At 34.7% G+C, this 24,808-nt stretch overlaps 1 protein-coding gene across 3 annotated transcripts in view; it reads left to right on the forward strand.

The window, feature by feature from the left end:
• Positions 1-24,808, forward strand: part of IKZF2 (IKAROS family zinc finger 2) — a 165,682-nt gene that overhangs the window by 75,968 nt on the left and 64,906 nt on the right. For 2 of the 3 annotated variants that reach the window (XM_060106262.1, XM_060106263.1), the window contains exon 3: positions 23,871-24,059. In XM_060106262.1, the coding sequence (XP_059962245.1) occupies positions 23,871-24,059 (189 nt within the window). Of the gene's footprint in view, positions 1-23,870; positions 24,138-24,808 lie in introns of all 3 variants that reach the window. The other variant, XM_060106264.1, reaches the window with a different exon arrangement.

Here is a 24,808-nt window from a genome sequence, read left to right on the forward strand (position 1 = left end):
GCCAATTTGTCTTCTTGAGAGACTTCTGCATATAAATCAAAGAATGCATTTCCTTGTCTCCGGAGAGATTTGGAAACTTCTCTTTAATGGTGCTCCTTAAGGTGGACTTTTCTAAAACAAAGTTTCCCCATTTTGAACGAGGTGAGTGACTTATCAAGCAGCTTCAACAAAGAGACAGTAACAAGAAGCAAGTTTTCTCCTAGGAATTTTGGAGTATATTTGTCTGTTATCAAAAATTTAGAGTAATGGCTATTTAAATTTTTCCTTCTAGTTGTTTCTTTGCTCCAGTTAACTTAGAAACGGTAATTAGGGGTTTAGAACTTGAATTCTCAGAGGGTTTGATTTTAAAGGGGGAAGTTTTTGCAGAGGAGAAGAGAGGAATATGGCACCAGGGGAAGAACCTGAGTACAGATAGCTGTCACCTACCCAGGGACAAAGAAGATGGGTGAAGGGAAAAGAAAGACTCAGGAGCCATTTTGTCTTCCTTCAATTGTTTGTTTGTCTTGGTTAATTTAGAAATTCTATTTTTCAAAGAGGTGATTTTGGGGTCTTGGATACGTTTGGAAGCCTCCAGGCAGCAATTAAAATAGACATTCCATTTCAGTTTGTTTTATTTTAGAACCATGGCTTTCTAATTTTGTCCTAAGAAACCCAAGTTTTGGTGAGGTGAAAAGTTCCCCATAATGGCCAATGGAGTTCTAGATTACTCTTGGTCAGGTTGCTCCATTTAGCTAAAATGTGCACATGGAGGGCCCATAGTTGTTAAACATAAACTTGGCCAGGGCCCCTGAAGGAAGGTTGCCCTTAGAGCATTCAGGTGATTGGGATCCCACTTATCAAATTTTCCCAAGAACAAAAGAAACTTCCTAGCTAGCTCAATTCGAAGAGGAACTGTGCCAATGCACTAGTGTGCTTTTGAAAGGAAAATAATCAATATTCACCAAGGATGAAGTCTTGACACCAAGGGCCAACTCTTTCATGATCCTGAATAAAGCTGGAGAGCTCAAAATGCAGTGAGTGGAGCTTGGAATCCAAGAGGAGACTTACCAAACTGAAAGTAGGCATTTACTCATGCAAACAATGAACACAAATGGCTCAATGTGCATACCTTGCTCAGTTTGGGGATCATTATCCCTTGGGTAGGGTGGGGGGTGGTCACTGCTTTCCCATCTCACTTTTGACACCAAGTAATGTCAACTTTAAGATAGCCAGTTATCTCACGAGCAAAATGAATTTTTTTTGAGAATGGCCAGAGGAATTGCAACTTGAGAAATGAAAGCTATGGTGGACCACAGGAAATCCGGAGAACAAGGGAGGGTAGCTTGCTTTTATAAGGAAAAGAGGGACTTGGCAGGGGCTGTTCTAAATTAAAGTTCAGTGGGGTAAAATAAGAGTTCAGGGTGGTGATGGCTTCTTATTGGCTGAGCTGTGGCATTTCCCATTGGTTGGGCTTGTTACTGGACAAGAAGAAAATCTTCCTTCCTCCTGCTGGGGTAGTAAAGTAGAGGCACCTTCCTGTTAGAGATGCAAGAGATCCTTGGATTCCATCTCTTCCTGTTGAGGTAACTGATGATGAGTGATAGGGCTTGAGAGCTCTCTCTGTAGGTCTTCCTGACTTTAATTTTAGTTGAGGTTTCCTTTATTAATTTTTACTTTTATGAGGCAGATAAAATTGACTTAATGGTCAAAAGTAGGTAGCAACTCACTTTATTTCACCAAAATGTAAAATTTCCTTTCTGGCATTACTTTTCAAAGGGAAGATAAAGCACAGTATTTGGATCAAAAACAAACAAACAAACAAACAAACAACTAATAAAATTTAAGCCATGGATCTTCAACTTACTTTGTGATTTTACTGAAATCAATTGAATTTTGTGGGATTCAGTTTCTATATATGTATTTTGGAACATAAATTCATGTATTTATGAATTGTCTTTTCAAAGGACACATGAGTAATCTGTTTACAGTTGAAGATTTGAGGATTAGAATATGTAGATTTATCAGGGGGATCCCTAGTAGGATCATAAAGCTTTAGAGCTGGAAAGGAATATAAGATCTCCTAACCTAACCCACTGGTGTTATAGATTTTAAAACAAAAGCAAAATCTAGATTTCAAAGAGAAATAAAGATCTAATTTCATCACTCAAACTAGCTATGAACATGATTTTTTAAATATAAATACACAGAATAAAGTCACAACTAGAACCCCAAGGGTTAGTTAAAATAAACTGACAAACTAAAGATGTTAGACTGTTTTCCATTTTTGTCATTCATATTCATTTGCTATTTTCATTCATTTTATTGTTTGACAGCATTCAATATGCTAAGAGGTAGTTAGTAACAGTGATTTAATATAAATTCTTACAAAAAAATTTAAATTTGGAAAGTTCTAGAAATTGACTTTTTGTGATGGGAAAAGACCAGTATTATTTTACTTTAACAATGCAGTACTGCAACTTAGCATATGAAACACTTGTGGTTTTCAAGAGTACCTTTTAAGAACCACTAATACAAACAAATGACAAATTAGTATACATATTAGTCCTCCATTCTGATGTTCATTTGGTGTTAGAATTCTGGAAATGGAGAATTATATCACTAGGAAGTTATTAAAATAAGCCTTCTCTATACCAGATTTGGTGAATCTCACATTATGTAAGATGGATATTTCTACCATTCTTTTTTTTTTTTTTTTTTTTCTGTACGCGGGCCTCTCACTGCTGTGGCCTCTCCCGTTGCGGAGCACAGGCTCCGGACACACAGGCTCCGCGGCCATGGCTCGCGGGCCCAGCCGCTCCGCGGCATGTGGGATCTTCCGGGATCGGGGCACGAACCCGCGTCCCCTGCATCGGCAGGTGGACTCTCAACCACTGCGCCACCAGGGAAGCCCTCTACCATTCTTAAGTAGCCTACATAGAGATATTCCGCAGGCCTTTTGGTAAATTCCTGCCAATATGTAACCATCTTTTAATCTAAGGTAACCAGAATTTTCCTTGAAATGATTTTTATTTTAGTTATATGCCTCCTGATTTTGTAAATTAATACACTTGATTTTTTATAGTGTATTGTAGAATTTGGATGTGGAAGTGGGCCATATTTCAGGCTTTTCCTAATTTAAAATAACATATAGAAATTTTCCTGAACACTTGAAAATGAATGACCATTTCTTAGTATTGAGGAAAGGAAATGATAGTATTCCATTTCTCCCCAAATATATATTAAATATTTAATTCCAAAAAATTGTAATAACTGTAGTTAATACATTTGTCTTTAGAGCTAAAAAGCACTTCACATACATTATCTCATTTGATTTAATTAAAAGGCTGTAGTACAAGTGCTGAATAGATTGGTAGACGCTATGTCAGTGAAACTAAATTGCAAGCTGTCATATTTAATTTTCATATTAGCATTATATGGTTAATACACATTGTCTCCAAATAGTTCTGTTTCTCGTTTATGCCTTATGTATATCTTATATTTAGGAATTCTATTACTATTATTTTAGAAATGTCATTATATAGTTGGAACCCTTTCATGTTTCTGTGTTTTGGAACATATGGAACATATGCAAATGGATTTTTCTATACAACTGAAAAACTGTGTGGTAATACATATGACACCTTCATCCCTGGAAGATTTGTAAGTTTTGTAGTAGGGTTTTTTGAAGCTTAATTCATTTTTTTCTCCCTGTTTATAAAAATCTAGTTTTAGTTTAAATGTTTTCACTTGTAGAAAAGGGTTGGGAAAAAAATCTGTATTATTTTTTACAAATAGCAATTTAAAAAACATAGTTTTCGTGTCTCTATGTGGGTTAATATATGTATATGAATGCTGTGATGCCACATGCCCTTTGCTTTTTGCTGTGTTTTTTACCTAAATTTGGTAAAGTCCCATGCCTGGATGGTCACGTATTTTTAGGGTTTGCTTTTAATTATTTTATGCCCATGAGTCATTTGACAATTTTCATCCCAGGTGAAGAAGGATCATAAATTTTCTTTCCATATTCTTCAGGTTGTATTTCAGTGCTTGAATTATACCAAGATAGAAGTCACATGAAAACGTTTTATCTGTATTTTTTACCCAAGTGAGGATGATTAAAATATGTTTTCTGTTTTTAATATAAACTAGCTTATGGTTATTATGTCAATATATATCAGTTAATGAAAAATTAATCAAATATTTCCTTTGAGGATACTAGTTTCATTTTTAAAGAAGCTTTTTATACTACCTCAGAAAAGCAGTGTTTGTACTAGGATTCTCAAATGGTAGGCGATAAATAATATGTATTTAGGTGAAATCCAGAGCAAATTGGGTGTCATGTTAAAAAAAATAATAAACTTCTACTAATGACATTATCAGAACTTTTACCTACATTTGAAGTCACATAGGGCATAAAAGATATGTATTTTCTACTGAGTGGCCTTTTTACTTATTTCTTGGTTAATTTTAAATATTACTGCTGATATGCTAATTTTAAGTATTTAAATGAACATTTTGCTAATGAACATAAACATATACAGCATGTGCCAATGGATTATTTCACTAATACATGGCATAACTTTTAGGAAACTTTTCCCAGTGAGATCTACTATTTTATATTTAATGTTAATGAATGGGAATGAAACGTACATTAAAATACTGATAAGCCTGTATTAAACCAAAAGAACAAAATAAAACTTTTTAAACTGAGCAAAATAAGGCAGTGGATTTCAGCATTTCTCTTTAGGTTAGACTATCTCAATCATGTTAATAATAGGGCATCAGTATGGAAGATGGCTGAGAAACAATTTGTATGCCATTTTAGAATTGTTTCCTAGAAAAGTATACAAATAGTTCAGATCTGAAATCTCTATAAGTTAGTTTTAAGAAAACACACTGCTGTTTTATGATGAGGATCCATGCCTGTCTCTCTGGCCTGAGTACATTTTGTGAACCTTTAAATAAAATTGTAATAATAATTTTCTATATTACCACATTAATATGCTAAAAAGCTTGATGAGTAAAATTTTTACAGAATATGTAAGGAAAGGATTTCTTCCTAATTGGAATCATTTCTGAAAATTTGATATATTATTACTCTAGCAAAACTTGGTAAATATTGAAATATAGCACAGAGTCTAGATTACATGTGAAATTTAAACCATAACTTCTATGCAGTAATTAATGCTATGTTAGTCTTAAAAAAAAAAAAAAAAAAAGTAAACATCTCCAGTCAATTGGATTTAAGAGTTTTGTTGTGGTTTTGTAAATTCTAACTAATGTTCTGTCTGGACTTTAATCTTTGATATAAATATTTGTATATAATACTTATAAACATGTCAGAATAATTTTATTTCTTTGTATTTAGTTTTACATTAGGTTACTAGTGAAGGGAAAGCTTGGGAAATAAGTACTACTTATTTTGTTCATGTTTTTAGTAAGAGATTGATCTACCTCATCAAAGTTCTTTTTTTCTTACTTTTTGCTCTTTTATTATACTCTTAATTAGTCTGATATTTAGATCAGTGCTCTGGACATTGGCAATAAAATAATGAAAATTACTGTTACTTTTTTAAGTTTGAGAGGATGTTAAAAAACAATTACGGGACTGGAGAAATATGATTATAGAAACTGGATTAAATAGTTGTGTTTCTCTACTCTTGGGATTAATAAGTGAAATTAAAATTCACTTTTTCTCAGCCTCTAGATTTTGTTTGTTTTAGAGACAGTTCTTCACATCATTCTGAATAACTTGCGTTATTTATAAATTTGTACATATGTCTGGCTCTTTAGATGTCAATGTGGTTTTCAGTTTCCTGATTTGAATATTATGTATTTAATATCAGCTTTGCAGTTTGGAAAGGTAAACGTGTAAGTTGATTTTCTGCTGATTTTCTTGTGGTACAAGAGGTACATCCTTCAGAGGTGTAATATGCTCTATATCAATTTGCCCGTCAAGCATTGAATAATTCTCTTGCCACAACTATGATTATGAGAAAACATCTGTATAATACTTCCCTGGAAGTGTTTTCTGTTTGACTTTTGTAAAGTTCTTCTGTGGGAAATATGGAGTTAGTTTATTTCCATTGACTCATTGGGAAACTGAGATACAAAATGTTTACCTTCATTTTTACTCACTGAAGTCCATCACTAACAAGTAGTAGTAGAATGTACTTCTAGTTCTGTGGTAGGTTTATTGTATATCATTACCTAGTACCATAATAACTACATTCGTTTTTAGTCTAGCTACATTAGACTAATTGCATTAGACTTTATCAGGTTCATGTGTCATTTGAGTTGAATTTTCATATCATCTTCTAGGCCATACTTAATTTTTATTGGGTTGCCATGCTTAACACTTAAACAAAAACACAAAATAATAACAAGAGAAAATGAAGTCTAATGTGTCTAATACACTAGGCTTGAGAAGGTGCTCTATAAATAGGGATAAAAAGATAAATAAATATGACCCCTTCTCTTATCAGGCTTACTTTTTTTTTTTTTTGTGGTACGCAGGCCTCTCTGTTGTGGCCTCTCCCGTTGCGGAGCACAGGCTCCGGACGTGCAGGCTCAGTGGCCATGGCTCACGGGCCCAGCCGCTCCACGGCATGTGGGATGCTCCCGGACCGGGTCATGAACCCGTGTCCCCTGCATCGGCAGGCAGACTCTCAACCACTGCACCACCAGGGAAGCCCCAGGCTTACTTTTAAGAGTGCTGAAATTCACTAAGGTTTTATAGAAGTTTGTAATTAAAGTCAAGATAAGTAGACAGGTTTCTTTGCCTTCCCTGTTTTAGATTGAGCTGCTTTGTGACATATTCCATGATAGGATGGGTTCAATACCCAGTAAAAGATAATGATAATAAAGCCTGCAGCTGGTGTAGAAGTAAATTCTAGATTGTCTACCCCCATTATTCCTTACTGTTGTATAGTACCACATATTTTGGTTAGTTTTACTCAATATACTTGTTGGCGACAGAGTGAGTTTTTAAAAAAAGCAGCTGATGGTACTATTTGAAGAGTTCAACAGTGGAAGCAGAAAAAAAGCAAAGGAAAGGAATCTGAAAACTAATCTTTTTTTGACCAATTAGTGAGAAGAGTTTCTTCTTTCTTCTTTTCATTTTTAGCTGATTTGATTAGAAAAAGAAAAGAGATTTTAATTTTACCCTTGTCATGCAAGGCCAGAATTCACTGTTTCAAAATGGAACTGACAAGTGAATTTCATTAAGACTGATAATATGGCAGCATAGTGAAAGCTTGCAACTATTATCAGCATGTAGATATTTTAGCCCAGCTATTACTTTTTGACCAAATGTTCTATTACATGTCTTACATGTCAGAGCAATCTTGTATTTAATGATGGTTAGTATAATGGGTTGAAGACATCTTATTTTAGGTTTTCATTCAAATTGTGTGTGTGTTTGTGTGTGCGCGCGCTTTAGTTTTTTAGGGTTTGCTCAAATTGTGGGGCTACCTTCATAGTGGGAAATGGGAAAAGGCAATTCGATAATTTGTTTGTATATGTGGTAAAGGAACTCTAGGAATTATTGAGACCTGCCAACTGATACTTAAATATATATTTTCAATGGTAAATATTCTGCTTTGTTAGTTGTTTACATACTGAAAAAAATTCACATCATTAAAACAGTAATGAAGTGAAGTTATTTCTGATAAAGGGGTATATGGTAGGGCCGCAAGTCCCTCAGTTCCAGGAATTTTAATGAATTGCATTGAGCCTTTCTTGTTCCAAATTCTTTGCCTTTATACTAACTCCCTTCCTCCAAACAGACTCTTGAATGATTGCTGTCTTCCTTTGCCTCCACCTGATATGAGGGGAATATGAAGGCAAAGACTATCTCTGATTTTGTCACTCTGTCTTTAGTGCTTAGCAGAGTACCTGGTGCAAAACTTATACCCAGACATACCTGTGGAGTGAATGAACACTCACACTCTTGCCACCTTAAAATCAGGCATAAAATTCCAATTCTTAGACCCATTCATTGCATTCAGTTTCTTTTCTGTGCAAATTCTTTGCACTTTTATGTTTGTTGCATTTCATTCATATGCATGTTACTCAGTAAATGAGTTTGTGTTTTGCTTAGTGTTGCATATCTTTATTCTGTACTCTTCTAAGGTCAGTTACTAACAAACGTGTCTGTATAGTACTCAGTAAAATACGTCTTAAGATAGCACTATCAATAGAGAATGAACCTTGAATTCCCGTATTTGTGGAAGTTGGGTTTTTTCCCCCATTTGGTTCCTGTATCTGTGGAAGTTGGGTACCCCCCCATTTGGTTCCCTTTGTACCCAATGAAATACATCATGAGGGTATTTGGCTGGTTTCAGAGACACAGTATTTTTCAGCCTTATTATGTGGTCCTGATCATCAGCTTCCTTTTCTATAAAATGAAGCTAATAACTACCACAAAGTTTGGGAATTAAATGGCTAATGTTGAAGGACACGCAACAAAATGGGCCTTCTCTAAATGTTAGTACTTCTCCCTGTCTTTTCACCTACTCCTTCCATTGATAGTACCCATTTCAAACTGGCCCACATAATGAATGAATTTGTATGGCCCCACTGGAACTAGATTTAACCTTAGAGAATCTTGTATTTTTCTTTTTCAGCAGTAATGCTTTGAGTGACCTGGACACCATCATTGGCTCTCCTGTCTTCCTTTTCCTCCTCTCAAACTCTGTATCTTGTCACTGAGACCTGTATTCCCCTGGCACTCTGTTCCTCTCAGAGAACAACCTACATTGTTGCGATCGTCTCTGTCTCAATCGTGTTATAAGCCTTGCTTGTCTTGTTCACCCTTGTATCTCCAATACTTAGCAGTGTCTAGTGTATAGATTGCACTCTATAAATATGCACTGAATGAGTGAAGGGATTTGCTTATTTATTTTTATGGGAAAGGGATGATGTGAAGGCAGCATCAGGAAAGCCCGTGAATTACCTGATCCTGGAATACAAGCCCGTGCCTTCCCAAACACACACTTTATATTAGATGTCAGCAATAACAAGATTTTTAATATCTGAAGAGAGAAGTATATTGTCTGTAAAAGCTATTCCTCAGGATCCTATACCTTAATTTGTGTTTCCTTTGTATGGTTAAAGATATGCCATTTAAACCTTACTTGATCTTTATATATCTCTTTCTTAATAATGTACCTCTCTTTGCCAAAATTGAGCATAGTTAAAATTATAAGTCATATGCTTTCTATATTATTTGAAAAACTACATCAAGATTTTATTGCATTCCCATTAACCTTGAAAATCTCTAATTCTGGTGTCAGCTGGGAGTTTAAAGCTTCATGAGTTTAAGGAAGTTCAAATTTTGGAGAGATTGTATTTTCTCTCTGAGTATGAATGTTGAACCAGACACTTGAAAATACATTTGGTCCTGAAATACATGAAAATAACAGAGTATACTGGGTATATATATTTTAAAATATTATTGCACAATTAAATTAATCATGCAACAGATTCAAACTATTAGAAATAGTACTAAAGGAAGAAAATAAAATTAATTCAAATGATAGTATCAGATCAAGGAAAGGAAAAATATATATAGCTTACACTTGCCAGGCACATATTGTTAACTTTGTTCAGGTGTCAGCTTTTGTGGTTTGAGTTTCAGCTTGTCTCAGAAGGTGTTGCTATACCATGAAGGTGTTAAGGCAGCATAGTAATGGAACAGGAGATGAAACGGAAGGCTCATAAAATGTCTTATCATTTGGGCCTTCCTGGAGAAACGTAGCTTGAATTTCTGAGTGGTCAGCTTGACATTTTAAAACAGGGAGAAGTTGTGTCATTATTTCTGGAATACTCCAGTAGTTAGAGGAAAAAGATTTAAAGTTCATCGCAGTAATTGCTGACAGCTTCCACAGAATGAGGTGCTTTTGGTAAGCATGTGCTGCCTTGCACAGAGGCAGCCTACTAGGAATGTGGAAGAGGACAGTGAGCTGTGAGATGCATGTGACAGAAATCATAGATTTGGGTAATCTTGTGCCCCAGAAATAATTTCACCCATTTTGAAGGTGGAAAAGAAGTAAAATGCCTTGTAATAGTTCAAGCAAAGAAAAACTCTAGGCTTCTAAAAGTAACAACTTGTATTACTTTCAGAAATTTAACCTATGAAACCTGGTGGCCGGTTATCACAGGGAGCAAGGTAGCTGGTATCACTGGGCTTGTAGAGTCCATGTGAAGTGCTGAGGGATCCCTACTGTCACACATTTCCCCCTCCCTGGAAACCTGCAATTTGCCTCTTAGTGCCAGTTGGGGAGGAAACCTGCAAATAGCCGCAAGCTATACATAATGGCAGGGTTCACATCCTGACAGGGACACGGTAGAAAAGAGGAAAATTTCAAGAGTCTTTATAGCATTATTTGAATCAAGGACTTTGTGCTTTCTGTGAAGGTTGTAGCACTCTTTTTTTTTTTTTTTTTAAGTTTTGAATATGTTGTGTTTGTTTTGCTTTTTTTTTCCCCTTCTGGATGCCAGCCAAGTATTCACCTGAAGGAAACACATGGGGATGGCACACTCATCACATTACACTATCTTCTGCTTAAGTAGCTAACATTTATTGCTTAATAAAGAATATCCTGCACACATACCAACTAGGTTTTCAGTATATATATTATGTATATGTATAAATACATGTATTCACATTTAAACATGCTCTTACCTGTGACCTTCAGAAATTCATTAATGGGTAGACTTAGGGATGCTGTTTTAAACCCAGAGGTTTTAAATATATGATCTAAAAGTAAGATTTTTGTCTGAACCCCAAACCTAGGAACATATTTTGTATAAAGAAATTTATTTATTTTTAAAAGCTTCCTGAATTTCTTTCAGCTTTATTGAAATATAATTGACAAAACTGTAAGATATTTAAAGTATACATTGTGATGAATTGATATATGTATACATTGCGAAAGGATTCCTTCCATGTAGTTAATAAACAGTCCATGCCTCACACATTTATCATTTTTGAGTGTGTGAGAACATGTAAGTTCTACACTCTTTGAAAATTGTAATTAAACAAAAAAGTGTTATCAAGTATAGTTACTATGTTACACATTAGATACTCAGACCTTATTTACCTTATAGCTGAAAGTTTGTACCCTTTTACTAACCTTTTCCTATTTTCCCCTCCTTCCAGCCCCTGGCAACACACATTTCTACTCTCTATTTCTATGAGTTTGACTTATTTTAGATTCCACATATAAGTGATACCATGCAGTATTTGTTGTTCTCTTTCTGGCTTATTTCATTTAGCATAAAGCCCTCGAGGTTCATCCATATTGTCACAAACATAGGATTTTCTTCTTTATTATGGCTGAATAATATTCCGTTGTATTTATATTCCATGTCTTCTTTATCCATTCATTCATTGAAAGACACCTTAAGTTGTTTCCATATTTTGGCTATTATGCAAGAGAAAGAAGTAAAAGGCATCCAAATCAGAAAGAAAGAAGTAAAATTGTCTCTATTTGCAGATGACATGATATTATATATAGAACACCCTAAAGACTCACCTAAAAACTGTTAGAACTAACAAACAAATTTAGTAAAGTTGCAGGGTACAAGATCAGTATACAAGAATCAGTTGCATTTGTATACACTAACAATGAACTATTAGAGAAGTTAAGAAAACAATACCATTTATAATTACATCAAAAAAGGAAATACTTAGGAATAAATTTAACCAAGGAGGTGAAAGATCTGTATACTGAAAAGTATAAAACACTGATGAAAGAAATTGAAGAAGACACAAATAAATGGAAAAATATTTTGTGTTCATGGATTGGAAGAATAATATTGTTAAAATATTCATACAACCCAAAGGATTCTACAGATTCAATTCAATCCCTATCAAAATTCCAATGTCACTTTTCACAGAAAGAGAAAAAAAAATCGTAAAATTTGTATTGAGCCACAAAGGACCCTGAATAGCTAAAGCAATCTTTGAGAAAGAACAGCAAAGCTGGAGACATTACAATTCTTGATTTCAAACTATATTACAAAGCTATAGTGATCCAAACAGTGTGATATTAACATAAAAATAGACACAGATGAAAGTAAAATAGTCCAGAAAAAAGCCCATTCATATATGGTCAGTTAATTTACAACAGAGGAGCCAAGAACAGACATGGGTCAAAGATAGTCTCTTCAATAAGTGGTGCTGGGAGAACTGGACAGCCACATGCAACATAATGAAGCTGGACCACTGTCTTACTCCCTGTACAGAAATGCATTCAAAATGGATTGCAGACTTAAATTTAAAACCTCAAACTGTAAAACTCCTAAAAGAAAACGTTGGGGGTAAGTTCCTTGACATCAGTTTTGGCAATGATTTTTTGTATAAAGAAAATTATATTTAGATACTAAGTAGCTGATTATTATTACTGATTACACAAATCGTTTTTTACATAAAATTTCAAGTATAGTTTGCTTGTATCCTGGAATCACATATACCACAGACTGAAGGGACCTCAAGAATCATGGCCTCAGGCAGGTAGGCTCTTAATTATTTTAGCTGCACAAATAAGTAGCATTATCTAGGTTTCACAGATGAGGAAGCTAAGTCTCTTAGAAGGTAACCCGTCCAATTACAGGTGACAGAGATGTGAGATCAGCACAAAATCATAACTTAAGGAGAAATAAAACTCAGTTTGTGTAACTTTTAGTCTACTTATAATATGATTAGAAAATATCAAGTATTTAAAAGAAAGTATTTTTTAAATGAGTAAGGGGCTCCTTTGCATCTAATAAGTGTATTAGCTTACTTTTACAAGCTAAGACAAGCTATTTGTATGCCCCTTAATGATATCAGACCTGTTTAATTTGCTTCCTATGATACATAGAACTATGTCATCATTTTAAGTATGTTTCATATACTTTAGGTATGAGCTTTAGAAAGCTGGCTAAAGGATGTTCTAGAAATGGAGAAGGACAACGCATTGAATAATCAAAACTTTGTTTCACAGATCGATGACTGCTTAAAGTAACTACTTACAATTCAGAAAAAGCTGTCTTTTTGAAATAGTGATCTTATGAGAGTATTTCTTGATTACTTATGCTCTGCATTTTGAACTGAGATTTTATAGTAGTAGCATATGCTGGGGCAAGGGCTTTCAAGTCATTGTATTTCACATCATAATATTTTACTGTGCACAGTTACCTATATATAAAAGCAAAAAAATATATATATATACATATATACATATATGCATAAATTTCACAAGTGCCATGAAAGCAGGGACCATATCTGTCCTATTCAATACTGCGTTGTGGTACCTGACACAGAGCAGGTGCTCAGTGAGTAATTTTGAATGGATGAATGAATAAATTCTAAGGAGATCCCTCTTTCATACTGTGGTTGTTGAAACAGTCTGTTAATAAGTTGACAGCACTCATCTTTGAAATTACTACCTACAAGCATTAATTCCCTTGTGCCTTACTCTATTTTAAACTTTGATTTTAAAATATTTTCTATTTATGTTACCCATTGAATATATGCATTCCAGAAAAAAATGGTGTCACTCAAAACCAACATGTATTCATGCATCTTTCTTTTCTCTTCATGCTCGCCCCCCTTCTTGAGTGCCATCTGTCTTCTCTTTATTATATAAAGCATATCCAACCTGTAAGTACTATCTTAAATGCCACTTACTTCGTGAAGCCTTCTCTGTCATCCCCATGCTTCCCAGGAGTAAACATACCCCCCCCCCCGTTACCTTTGTTTGATGTCCTACATTTTATGATATGCTTTCATATGGTAGCTCTATTAATAAGAAGTAAAATAGCTGTAAGGATGTTGTATATACAATTGTACTTAATACTCAGAACAGCCCTAGGGGGCAGGTAATATCATTTTCTTGATTTTATAGATGAGAAAAATGAGACTGAGGGAGGTTTCTTGAGGTTTCTTAAGGTCACGTGGCTAATAAATGAAAGGGCCTGGCCTTAAACCCGAGGGTACTGAGTCTTTTAGCCATAGGCTCTAACTGCTTGCACTAACTGACTATGCTTCCCCAATTTTTTGACTTTTATATAGAGGATATTATTCCCAGTTTACATGGTAGGAAACAGAGGCGTGTTAAATTACTTCTTAATGTTCACATATGTAAAGTACTTAAACACAGGTATTCTAATCCAGCATTTCCATTATTCACCTAGTACCTCCTATGTTGCTTTGTAATTATTTTTTTTTACCTTTTAACAAATGCACTCTATATGACTCACTAAAGTGTCTATTCATTAGGGGTAGGAAACAGGTATGAACATTGCAAAAAACATTGCCGCTGCTACACTGCAGAAATAAAATTTGCTGGGTGGTTGTTCAGATTCATTTTTCTTAATCACAACTACAAATTTCCTCTTTTTTGCTACTACTTGATACGTTTTCTTGATTATACATTTTTAACCAAACAATCCTGCATCTTGGGGCCAAATGTTGACTCTCTTTATTTCACACAAATAGTGAAGGGTTTATGGAAGAACATCAGGGAAAGAATTTCTGTAGCCTTGATGTTTGTTCCAGATTTTGGCAACCAGGGATATTTGAACCCAGGGTATGGAAAGCTGTTGGGTTCCTCTGTCACTTCAGTTCAGAGGCTCAGTAAAGCTGTTGAAGTGCATCGCCTGGCTTTGGTTCTTCCTTCTGTTGCCCTTGCTCCGTAACAGAAACCCTGCTCCATTTCTTATCTCTTTCTCTTTAGCGAGCCGGCAGCACTGCCTTCTGACCTGGTTTAAACGTCCTCAGTGACCTCTGGCAATCTAATGTTTGGGTCCCTTCGGGAATATGCCCACTCAGCTGGATTTTATAGTAATGATTTTACTTCTTACAGAAGTTTGGTTAACAATTTTGTACTCCCCTTATTAAAGAGAGAACTTCACAATGTAATTTGCTTCACAAACCTCCCACAGTTATGTTAAGCAGATGGTTGCCAAACACCAGTTCAAACTAGATTGCTCTTATATGAAATAAAATCCATGCTCAGAAAATCTGGCAGTGGAAGCTGGTCTTCCTCCAAAACAGGCTCTCAGACAAATTTCTCTTTACTCAAAGCTGGCAAACTACTACACCTGTATTCAACATGCAGTAAAGAAAATGTCAGATGGCACACATCGATTCAAAGTTACTCTTCTTTAACATACTGACATCCTTTTTTCTTTACTGGTAACTAGTAACTGTTTTGCTTTTGGTGACATAGGGGACATAGCAAGAATTTGGTCATCAGTTCTTGGTTCTAATTTCAGATCTGGCTCTGAATAGATGTGTGACTTGGACATGTTACTTCACCCATTCTGAGCTTTAGTTTTCTCATCTGTAAAATGAGGGTACTATTGTATACTTCACAGAGCAGCTGTCATGATTAATAGCAGGTGATGCATGTAATGCACCTAAAGTCTTTCCTTTTATACAGTGGTCCTTTAGTTAATGTTATGTTGATGATGTTTTGTACTTAAAACCTAATTCTGTGATAATTATTTGTCACTTGTGGTTAATTTATTCATAGCCTATGTAACTTAAAAAAGAAGTATGGTAGGTAAATCAGCAACGGCAGTTCAACAAACATTTATTGAATGCCTGGTATGTGTAAGGGAAAGATGGTTTTACAATTGTGAATAAAGATAGCATTTCTTTTCAAAACTCTTACACCATAGGGAGCATAGAGTTAAGGCAAATATACTAATGAAATCACTGTAATGTGTCTTTGTGCTCAGGAAACACTTCCTGAAAAAAGGTGGAAGATAAGTCAGCTTCGAATGTATGCTGATATTGACAGAAGTAGGGGAAAGATTCCAGAAAATAATAATAGGGGCCAGGGAGGAAAAAATAAGTAGAGATGTATAGGATAAGTTCCAGGAATAATGACTAGAAAATGACTGGAAAAAGTATGAATAACTAAGGGACTAGTAGGACATATGGCCAAGAGCAATGATGGAACTGTGCTGTGATGGTCCTTAAAGTCCATACCAGCACCTTTGTATTTAATTTGTAGGCAGTGAGCAGTCATGGAAGACATTTAGAAGAGCAATATGAGCTCTGCTTCAGGAAAATTAATCTAAAAACTGAACATACGATGAATTGGGGGAGTAGAGTGTGGCAAAAAAAACTGAAAAGAGACCCAGCTAGAAAGTTGTTGAAATTGTTCCAGGTGAGAAGGCATGGGGAATCTTAAAGAAGTTCTGTGTTGCCCCCGAAAATGCACAAAAAAGGAGTTGGATATGCAAGACATGGCACATATTGAATCTCTAGAACTTGGCAAATGCAATCATTCATTTAAAGGATGGATAAAGGGATAGACTGTTGTTTGCCTGTGGCATTTCTATTTAAACTAGGCTTATTTTCTCCACGTTGTACATTTCTCATGAACTAGTTGTCTGCCAGAAAACAGAAACTTCATCCTTGGGCTACAGTGGTGCCACTGTGCTGGTCATTAAAGATGGGTAGTCTGGTGATGGGCATGCTGTTTATGGTTGCATGCATTGTGGGAGACCATTAGGGAGTGAGATGTCTAGGCTCCTTAGTTTTACTTTTTTTCCCAAGGAGGTAGAGAGGATACTTTTTTGGTATTTATTTTGTTGTGAAGGTCTCTTTGAATGTAAATGAAATACTGCATGAGCTACTCATAGGTATGATTTATCTTTGTAAAAAAAATTGACACAAGACTGCCAAAATGTGACAAAGGAAGTCCTAAAATGCCATCCTCCGTAACTGTTGGTTTAGAGATTATATTGATTTTTTCCTCAAATGGCTGTCTTTACCTACCACTGATAAGTCATAGCATGACAAGGAATATAGAAAAAGGATCAGGAAAATGATTGAATATTGGCAGATTCTTCAGGAATTAGTTGTACTACATGGACCTACCCCTGCCTTAAGACCAAAGCAAATCTAAAAATAAGAAAGTAGTTCTTTTGAGTGGGCATATGCATCCCAGACTTGATAGAAAGTATTAATTCTGTAGTTCAGTTTGTGGAAACTTTTTTATTTTATCTGACTGATGGGGTCTTGAATTCCTGGTATCCTCTTCAACTGATGGACACAGTTTTATAACATCTGAAAGATCTATTTGCCCAGGACTGGTATTTGTCCTAAATATAATACTAATATTAGTTACTTGTTTAATTGGAGAGGCAGTATCATGTCATAGGAAGATGCGAAGCTAAGAGACAGAAGATCTTGAGTTGATATCAGGCTCACATTTACTACCTTTGCATCCTTGGGGAGGTTATTTAACAACCATGCCTCCGTTTGTTTCTCTGTGTTTGCCCTACCTACAATCCACTGTGGTTCTGAGTATCAAATGAGACAATATGAATTTTTTAAATCATGAAGAATTACAGTAAGTTGTTATTTTTCTATTATTATTATTATGAAAAGGATTCTAAATCCTTAGTGTAAAGAGACTTTTGTCTAGCCTGCTGTTTTCAGGAGTATCAAGTGTCATTTTTTCCCATATTTCAGGTGATGCAGGTGGCTGAGTCAAAATAAACAAATTTCCCCAAAGGTCCCAGAACTAGTTAAGTGGCAGAAAGGAAGGTAAAGACCCTGCTTTCCTGCAATCAGGTGCAGAGTAACTTTCTTCTTACACTGTTTTTAGAATAGTAGTCATATTTCAGAAACCAGCACTGTCTTGATCTATTACCCTACTAGGTTTAAGGAATACATAGTCTAACTATATTGGGGAAAGGAGAGAGTGGGGGTAGAACGAGAAAATGAGGTGATGTGATGTGAAGACAGAATGCTACCTACAAATGGCTCAGCTGCAGTTCACTGACACCAGTGTCTACACTTGTCCAACCATTTCTAAAACGAATACTTTAAGGATGTTATGAGGCAGCTGTTTTGCAAGACTTATGCATTTATTTACTCACAGTTAAAAGGAACAAAGTTTTTATATTGTGTGAAATTTTGTTGAGGAAATTTGTTGAAAAATGATTGCACATACCTTAATATAGTTTTTGTTGTGAGAATTTTACTTTCATTGTTTAGATGGTTGTAAGTTCATTAGTAAATAATTGTGCTTTACATCAGAGTTTTGAAAGCAGTTTGTTTTTTTAACACATTATTTAAACAGCTGCTGGGCTGTTAACGTGGATTTAATCATGTTTGGTGTTTCTTTTTTGAAAGTTTAAATGAGAGAGAGTTGTATTAGCTCAGAAGCAACTTCAACAGATTATTAGATAGACATATTGATTCAATTAGTGTGTATAACACCGTTTCAAGTATCTGGCATAGCCCTGGAGAAATTAATGCTTATAAGTAATAACACCCCTTAAGTGTCCTCTTGAATGTTCACACAACAGAAACCAAGCATATGAAAGTCCACTTATACATCACACCTGAAAGATTTTTTTCCCAGTTTGATAAGAATGGCATTTTAGCTCTCTTTTATTATTAGCACTGTGAAAGAAATATTTAACTCCCATAGTATTTGCTTCCTTTAAAAATTAAGAGTTGAAAAATATAATTTGGAGATTAAACAAATCACTAAGTGGATAGTAATTAATCTAGAAGGCCTATTTTATACTACATAAGATCAATAAATATTGTATCCTTTCAAATACAGCAAATAAATCATAGTCCCTTTGCATTATTTTCCTGGCTAGGAAATTTCAATAATCTGTTCGTGGATTAGTAGAATCAACTCATACTAATAATAAAGTTTTAAGTTGTATAAAGTTTAATTTAGATTTAAAAAATATTTTAATAATGATATTTTAGGTTCTGGTTACTATGATTTTTCAAAACGACATTTTAAAAAATATAGGATTATCTGTGAAAACCTCATTCTAAGGATGAGGATATAATTTATCCCTTCAATTTGGTAATTCAAAATTAACTGGATATACTTCACCATATGTGTAAAAAATGATCTTTTCCCCCAAATTTTAAAAATTGAGAATTTTGTATTATTTGAAGCCATCAGGTGCCAGACATTGCAAAATCATATGCCACCTTGCATAAGTGGGTAATTTGGTGAAGTTATGGAGTAAAAAATAGGAAATGTCCAATTTCTAAGGAAAAGCTTCTTCACATTTATGTACTATTTAGTTCAATAAATTCAAATTACATGTTAGTAAAATATTTCTTGTACTTTTACTCATAAACTCTTTCATGACCTGGGTATATACCATCCTGCTAATATAGGTTTCTTATTTAAGTGAAAAATATTCTTCAGCTTTTAGTCTTAAACCTTCATAATCAATCACTTTTAGCAAAGTATTAGGCAAACAATAAATATTTGCTGGTTCAATGAGTTTTAAAGAGAATTCCATTTTGGTCCTTGTGTCTTATTGGTTGAGGTTCTTATCTTCATAGAAATTAGCCATTTATGAGGATACCTTTCTGTTAACCAAATTGTAAAAGAAGTATTATATGAAGAGTTGAAATTTAAAGATTTGGTAACTCATGCACTATGATTATTATACAATGATTAATATAATAGCTTTATATATTGTAACTACAAATAATTATGATATAACTCATTTATTAATATATAAATTATAATTTAGAGTATAAGTTTACCAGACATTTGAATTTAATCATTAATGAGTTAAAATATTAGGTGCTCTGTGTTAATTAGAAACATCCTAAACAGTAAAAATAAATCATAGGAGAATTTCTTTTATGTTCTTTGAGTAGGGAAATTTTTTCTATTTAACAGTTAAAATTCAGACAACTTTAAGTAATCACTTTTTGTCCTAGAATTTCAACTTAATTTTAGTAGGATGGGTTAAAAATTAATTAGAATGGAATTTTGTTTGTATATAGGCCATCATATTAATGCAAAACTTAATCTATGCTATGTATGTAATAAAATGTGTTTCATTTTATTGATTTACTATATCAATAAATATACTCTATTTACTACAGTAATAGTGTGTACACATCCATACATGGCAAACATATAATTCCTTAGAGTATAATATTGTTAGATAAAAGATGACTATAATTTTCCACTTTTTCTGTATTTCAGTGCTAATAAACATATTTTTTTTTGGATATTCATTTCAAGTATATTCTTCTGTGGATAGAAATTCTAAGTATAATTTTAATACCCAATAAATTGTTAAATGTCATATTTACCCATGTTTGATACTATGTTTTGATGTCCATATTATAATATTCTCACTAGGGAAAAGATGATACTTTAGTGTAACATCAAGTCATATCCTTCATAATTTTGTACTGTTTTGAAATTTAAGAGGCCTATAGTTTCAGACCCAAAATCCACTCTTTTAGGTATACATTTCTTCAGTTCTCGAAATGAAATGCTAGTAGACCTTATACTCATTAAAGGTAGCTTATCAGATATTGACTAGTTCAGGAATGTAAATGATGGCATTGCTGCGAAGTTTGTGATCTTTAGGACATCACTTAAATGTGCGGGAAAATTTGCTCACAGGCTGGTACGTGAAATCATGCTGCATAAAGTCATACTTTTCATTTGTTTTCTTCTTAATACTTCTTTTAAATGACTGACAATTGTGGATGAAATGTGGGACTACATAGGGTAACCAATAGTATTTTACATGAATTAGAAAAATTTTCCTCCTCAGAAAAAATATGGAAAAATTTCTTGGAATATGGAAAAATCTACTGAAGCAAGACACAGAATCCAGAAGCCATAATTGAAAATGTTAAAAATTCAAAATGTAAAAACTTCAAAATGTAAAAACTTCAAAATGTAAAATTAGCATACATGCCAAAAAAAACCCTAGAGTAAAAAGATAAACCGAAATTTTTGCACAACATATCAGACACAGCACTAAGTTCCTTAGTATATAAAGCATTTAAATTCAGTGAGAAAGGCTGACAACCTAGTAGAAAAATGGGCAACGAACTTTGATAGGCAGTTTTACAAAAAAAAAAAAAAAAAAAAAAACACATTTAAACATAGAAAAAGATGCCCAACTTCATTCACAATAAAAAAATGCATATTAAAAATCTGAAGTACAATAACCATTGTTTATCAGATTAACAGTTCTGTGTGGTATTATACAATAGTGTCTATAATAGCATTAAACAAGAAGTAATCTTAAAAGCCTGGATGAATGAATTATATTTGTAAAGTAGATTTTATGCAGGTATTAGAAAGAACAGTGTAGATTTCTGTGTATGGAAAATATTGAACAGATGTTAATTGAAGAAAGGAAAGTTAAAGTCAGATAAATTGTACAGTCCAATTTGTGTAAAAAGAGAGAATATATATACACACACGTACACACATACATATACACACGCACAGTTCTAAACAGAAGACAAGGATAGGGGTTGTTTTTGAGACCAGAACTGAAGAATGGGTGACCTTTGGGTAGAAAAGGACTTAACTTTCACTTTTTATCCTTTATGACGATTAATTTTTTGTTGCTATGTTAATGGATACTTTAAACATATTTTTAAAAAGCTTAAAGAAGATTCTAAATCAAGTAAAATACCTCAGGGAATACTGCCTGAAATACCTCCTATATGTCACAGATTTCTTTAGCATACTGGGGATATTAAGATGGAAAAATATTGTCTTTACTCTTCTCAAAACCCAGTAAAGCAGTCCTAATTTGTAAATAGGGTAAAACTCAAGGGAGTAGATATTTTATTAAATATCAGGCAAGAAAACTGTCTATCCCTTTGTAGATCTTGGGATAGTTTACATACTATAAGTTAATAAGTTAATAGTTTACATACTATAAGTTAATTGGGATAGTTTACATACTATAAGTTAAGAAGTTAATAGTTTACATACTATAAGTTAATTGGGATAGTTTACATACTATAAGTTAATAAGTTATAGTTTACATACTATAAGTTAATTATAGTTTACATACTGTAAGTTAACATACTATAAGTTAAGTTTACATACTATAAGTTATTGTAAACTTGGGATAGTTTACATATTATAAGTTTTTTTTATAAAGGTGTCACATTTTATTTATTTATTTAGTATCTTTGGCTGTGTTGGGCCTTCGTTTCTGTGCAAGGGCTTTCTCTAGTTGCGGCGAGCGGGGGCCTCTGTTCATCGCAGTGCGCGGGCCTCTCACTATCGCGGCCTCTCTTTTTGCGGAGCACAGGATCCAGATGCGCAGGCTCAGTAGTTGTGGCTCACGGGCCTAGTTGCTCCATGGCATGTGGGATCTTCCCAGACCAGGGCTCGAACCCGTGTCCCCTGCATTGGCAGGCAGGCAGATTCTCAACCACTGTGCCACCAGGGAAGCCCCTAGGATCTTCACTCTTAATAGCTAAACTATTCTGCTTAAACTTTATTCTGTAATCTGAATTCATCTCCACAAATGAAAGACGTAAGATTCAGAGGTTAAATAATTAGTTCAGGATTATACTGCAGTAAATGTCAAAGCCAGTTCTCCTGACTAAATCCAGTGATCCCCACATTGTACCACACTGCCTGTAGTTCACAGGGGAGTTCCAAAGAGGGAGAAAGGGAAGAGTCATTTTGATAATATGTACTACCTATCATGAGTACTAACGACAAATCACAGAAGGGGTGGTTTCTCTAAGAAAACAATTGCAGTAAAAAGAACTTACTTCCTTTTTATGAAAAAAGTTCCTCTATTCAAGAAATACCAAATAATTTGTTTTGCTCAGTAACTTTGATATGGTTTCTTGAGGCATTTTCAAGATCACTGGATAAAAAACCGGTATTCATTTAAAGCTTGTTTCTCTTGTGAAAGGACTCTGTCAGCAATCCATAATGAGGGCTGTGCTAACAAAATTCCAACTTTTCTGTGGGATGATCCAAAAACAGCAAACAGAAGGCATTGAATTTCTTAACAGTCACAAGTGCGTGCATGCATGCTATGCCATTCCTGTCATTCACTGCTTTTTGGTGTGCATAGATTAAAGTTGGAATACTTTGATTTGCAGACTAATATGTTCCATAGATAACTTTTTTCACATAGGAATAAAAAGAGTAGCTTAAGAGCACATGAAGTCTGTGCACTCTGCCCTTCATTTATACAGCTCTCAACTGAATGTATGTGTTTAGTCTGATTTTACGATATTTGCCTTGACAGTTTGCCTTCATATGTCTAAGATATTTGCTGGATTAAGATCCCGAGTTGTTTCTCTTGATATAAGAAAAAAAAAGAAAATATGGTTCTGATGAACCTAGGGACAGGATAGGAATAAAGACGCAGATGTAGAGAATGGACTTGAGGACACAGAGAGGGGGTAGGGTAAGCTGGAACGAAGTGAGAGAGGAGCGTTGACATATATACACTACCATCTGTAAAACCGATAGCTAGTGGGAAGCAGCTGCATAGCACAGGGAGATCAACTCGAAGCTTTGTGACCACCTAGAGGGGTGGAATAGGGAGGGTGGGAGGGAGAGGCAAGAGGGAGGGGATATGGGGATATATGTATACATATAGCTGATTCACTTTGTTATACAGCAGAAACTAACAACATTGTAAAGCAATTATACTCGAATAAAGATGTTAAAGAAAAAAAAAAAAGCAGGTTTATGCAAGTACCCTGATGGGAAACAGAGACTAAGAAGTGTATATATAATGATTGTTACATTCAGAAGAGGTGTAGCTCAGTGGGTTAAGTAGTATCTAATCTTGTCTTTTTCGTAATCCTACCTCAGTCTCAGTAGCCTTAGTGACAAACTCAAAAGTATAACAATACCAGTTGATCTTGAGCTTTCCTAAGCCATCTTCACTTTCATGCCAGAGCTTCACGGAAATATCATAGAACACAGTATGTATTAACATTGCATGGGGGATGGACTATATTCTACTTAGTATAGCATTCTCAACCATGTTAATAGAATGGCAGTGGGTGGAAAAGAGATGTAGGTGACAACACATAACATGCATTTAAAATGTCTTCCTTTCTTCTTTTTAAATTACAGCAAATTCAGTAAAGCTAGAAATGCAGAGTGATGAAGAGTGTGACAGGAAACCCCTGAGCCGCGAAGACGAGATCAGGGGCCATGATGAGGGTAGCAGCCTAGAAGAACCCCTAATTGAAAGCAGCGAGGTGGCAGACAACAGGAAAGTCCAGGAGCTTCAAGGCGAGGGAGGAATCCGGCTTCCGAATGGTAAACTGAAATGTGACGTCTGTGGCATGGTTTGCATTGGGCCCAATGTGCTTATGGTACATAAAAGGAGTCACACTGGTAAGCAGCTGAAAGAATAACCTGATGACTGCCTGTGACATCTGATGTTGATATTACCTGACATCTATTCTCTTTCCTTTTTATTCAGGGGTGGCAATGGTGAAACTACCTTTTCAGAATTCTGCTAGTATTGGATTGCTGAAAAGCAGAGAGTAGCCTGGGTCTTGACTTCCAGCCTTCAAATCTGAATAGCATATCAAAAAGAAGTTTGGGATTCAGTTTCCACAGTTCTTAATATAGCAAAAATATGATAAGGGTTCAAAAGGTATAGGAGAATTTCATTGTGTAACTTGATCTTTTTGTATTCCTATACATATTTTACCATACCCATGGGCAGGTAATGGAATTTGCTAGCTAAACGTTTATACTATAACATGGTACTCATGCATTTATGTAAGGGTTGATCATTTTCATCTTGTCTAGTTAACTTCTTGGAATACAATTTCCAATCAATCTTTGCCTACCATGGGTCTCTGTAGGAGGCAGACATTTATCTCCCCCAGTTTCAGGATGTCACCATCTTCCTGTAATTTTTAACTACAACTCCTGCAAGGAGATACATAGGATAGAATACAGCAAAGGGTGGTAGGAATGTGTAATCACAGAATCAGGTGAGGAAAGAAACCTCAGGTTAATTTAATATATACTTTTAGACCTTTGAGTAATGTGAA

Source organism: Mesoplodon densirostris, chromosome 8, assembly GCF_025265405.1.
Source record: "Mesoplodon densirostris isolate mMesDen1 chromosome 8, mMesDen1 primary haplotype, whole genome shotgun sequence".
NCBI lineage: Eukaryota > Metazoa > Chordata > Mammalia > Artiodactyla > Ziphiidae > Mesoplodon > Mesoplodon densirostris.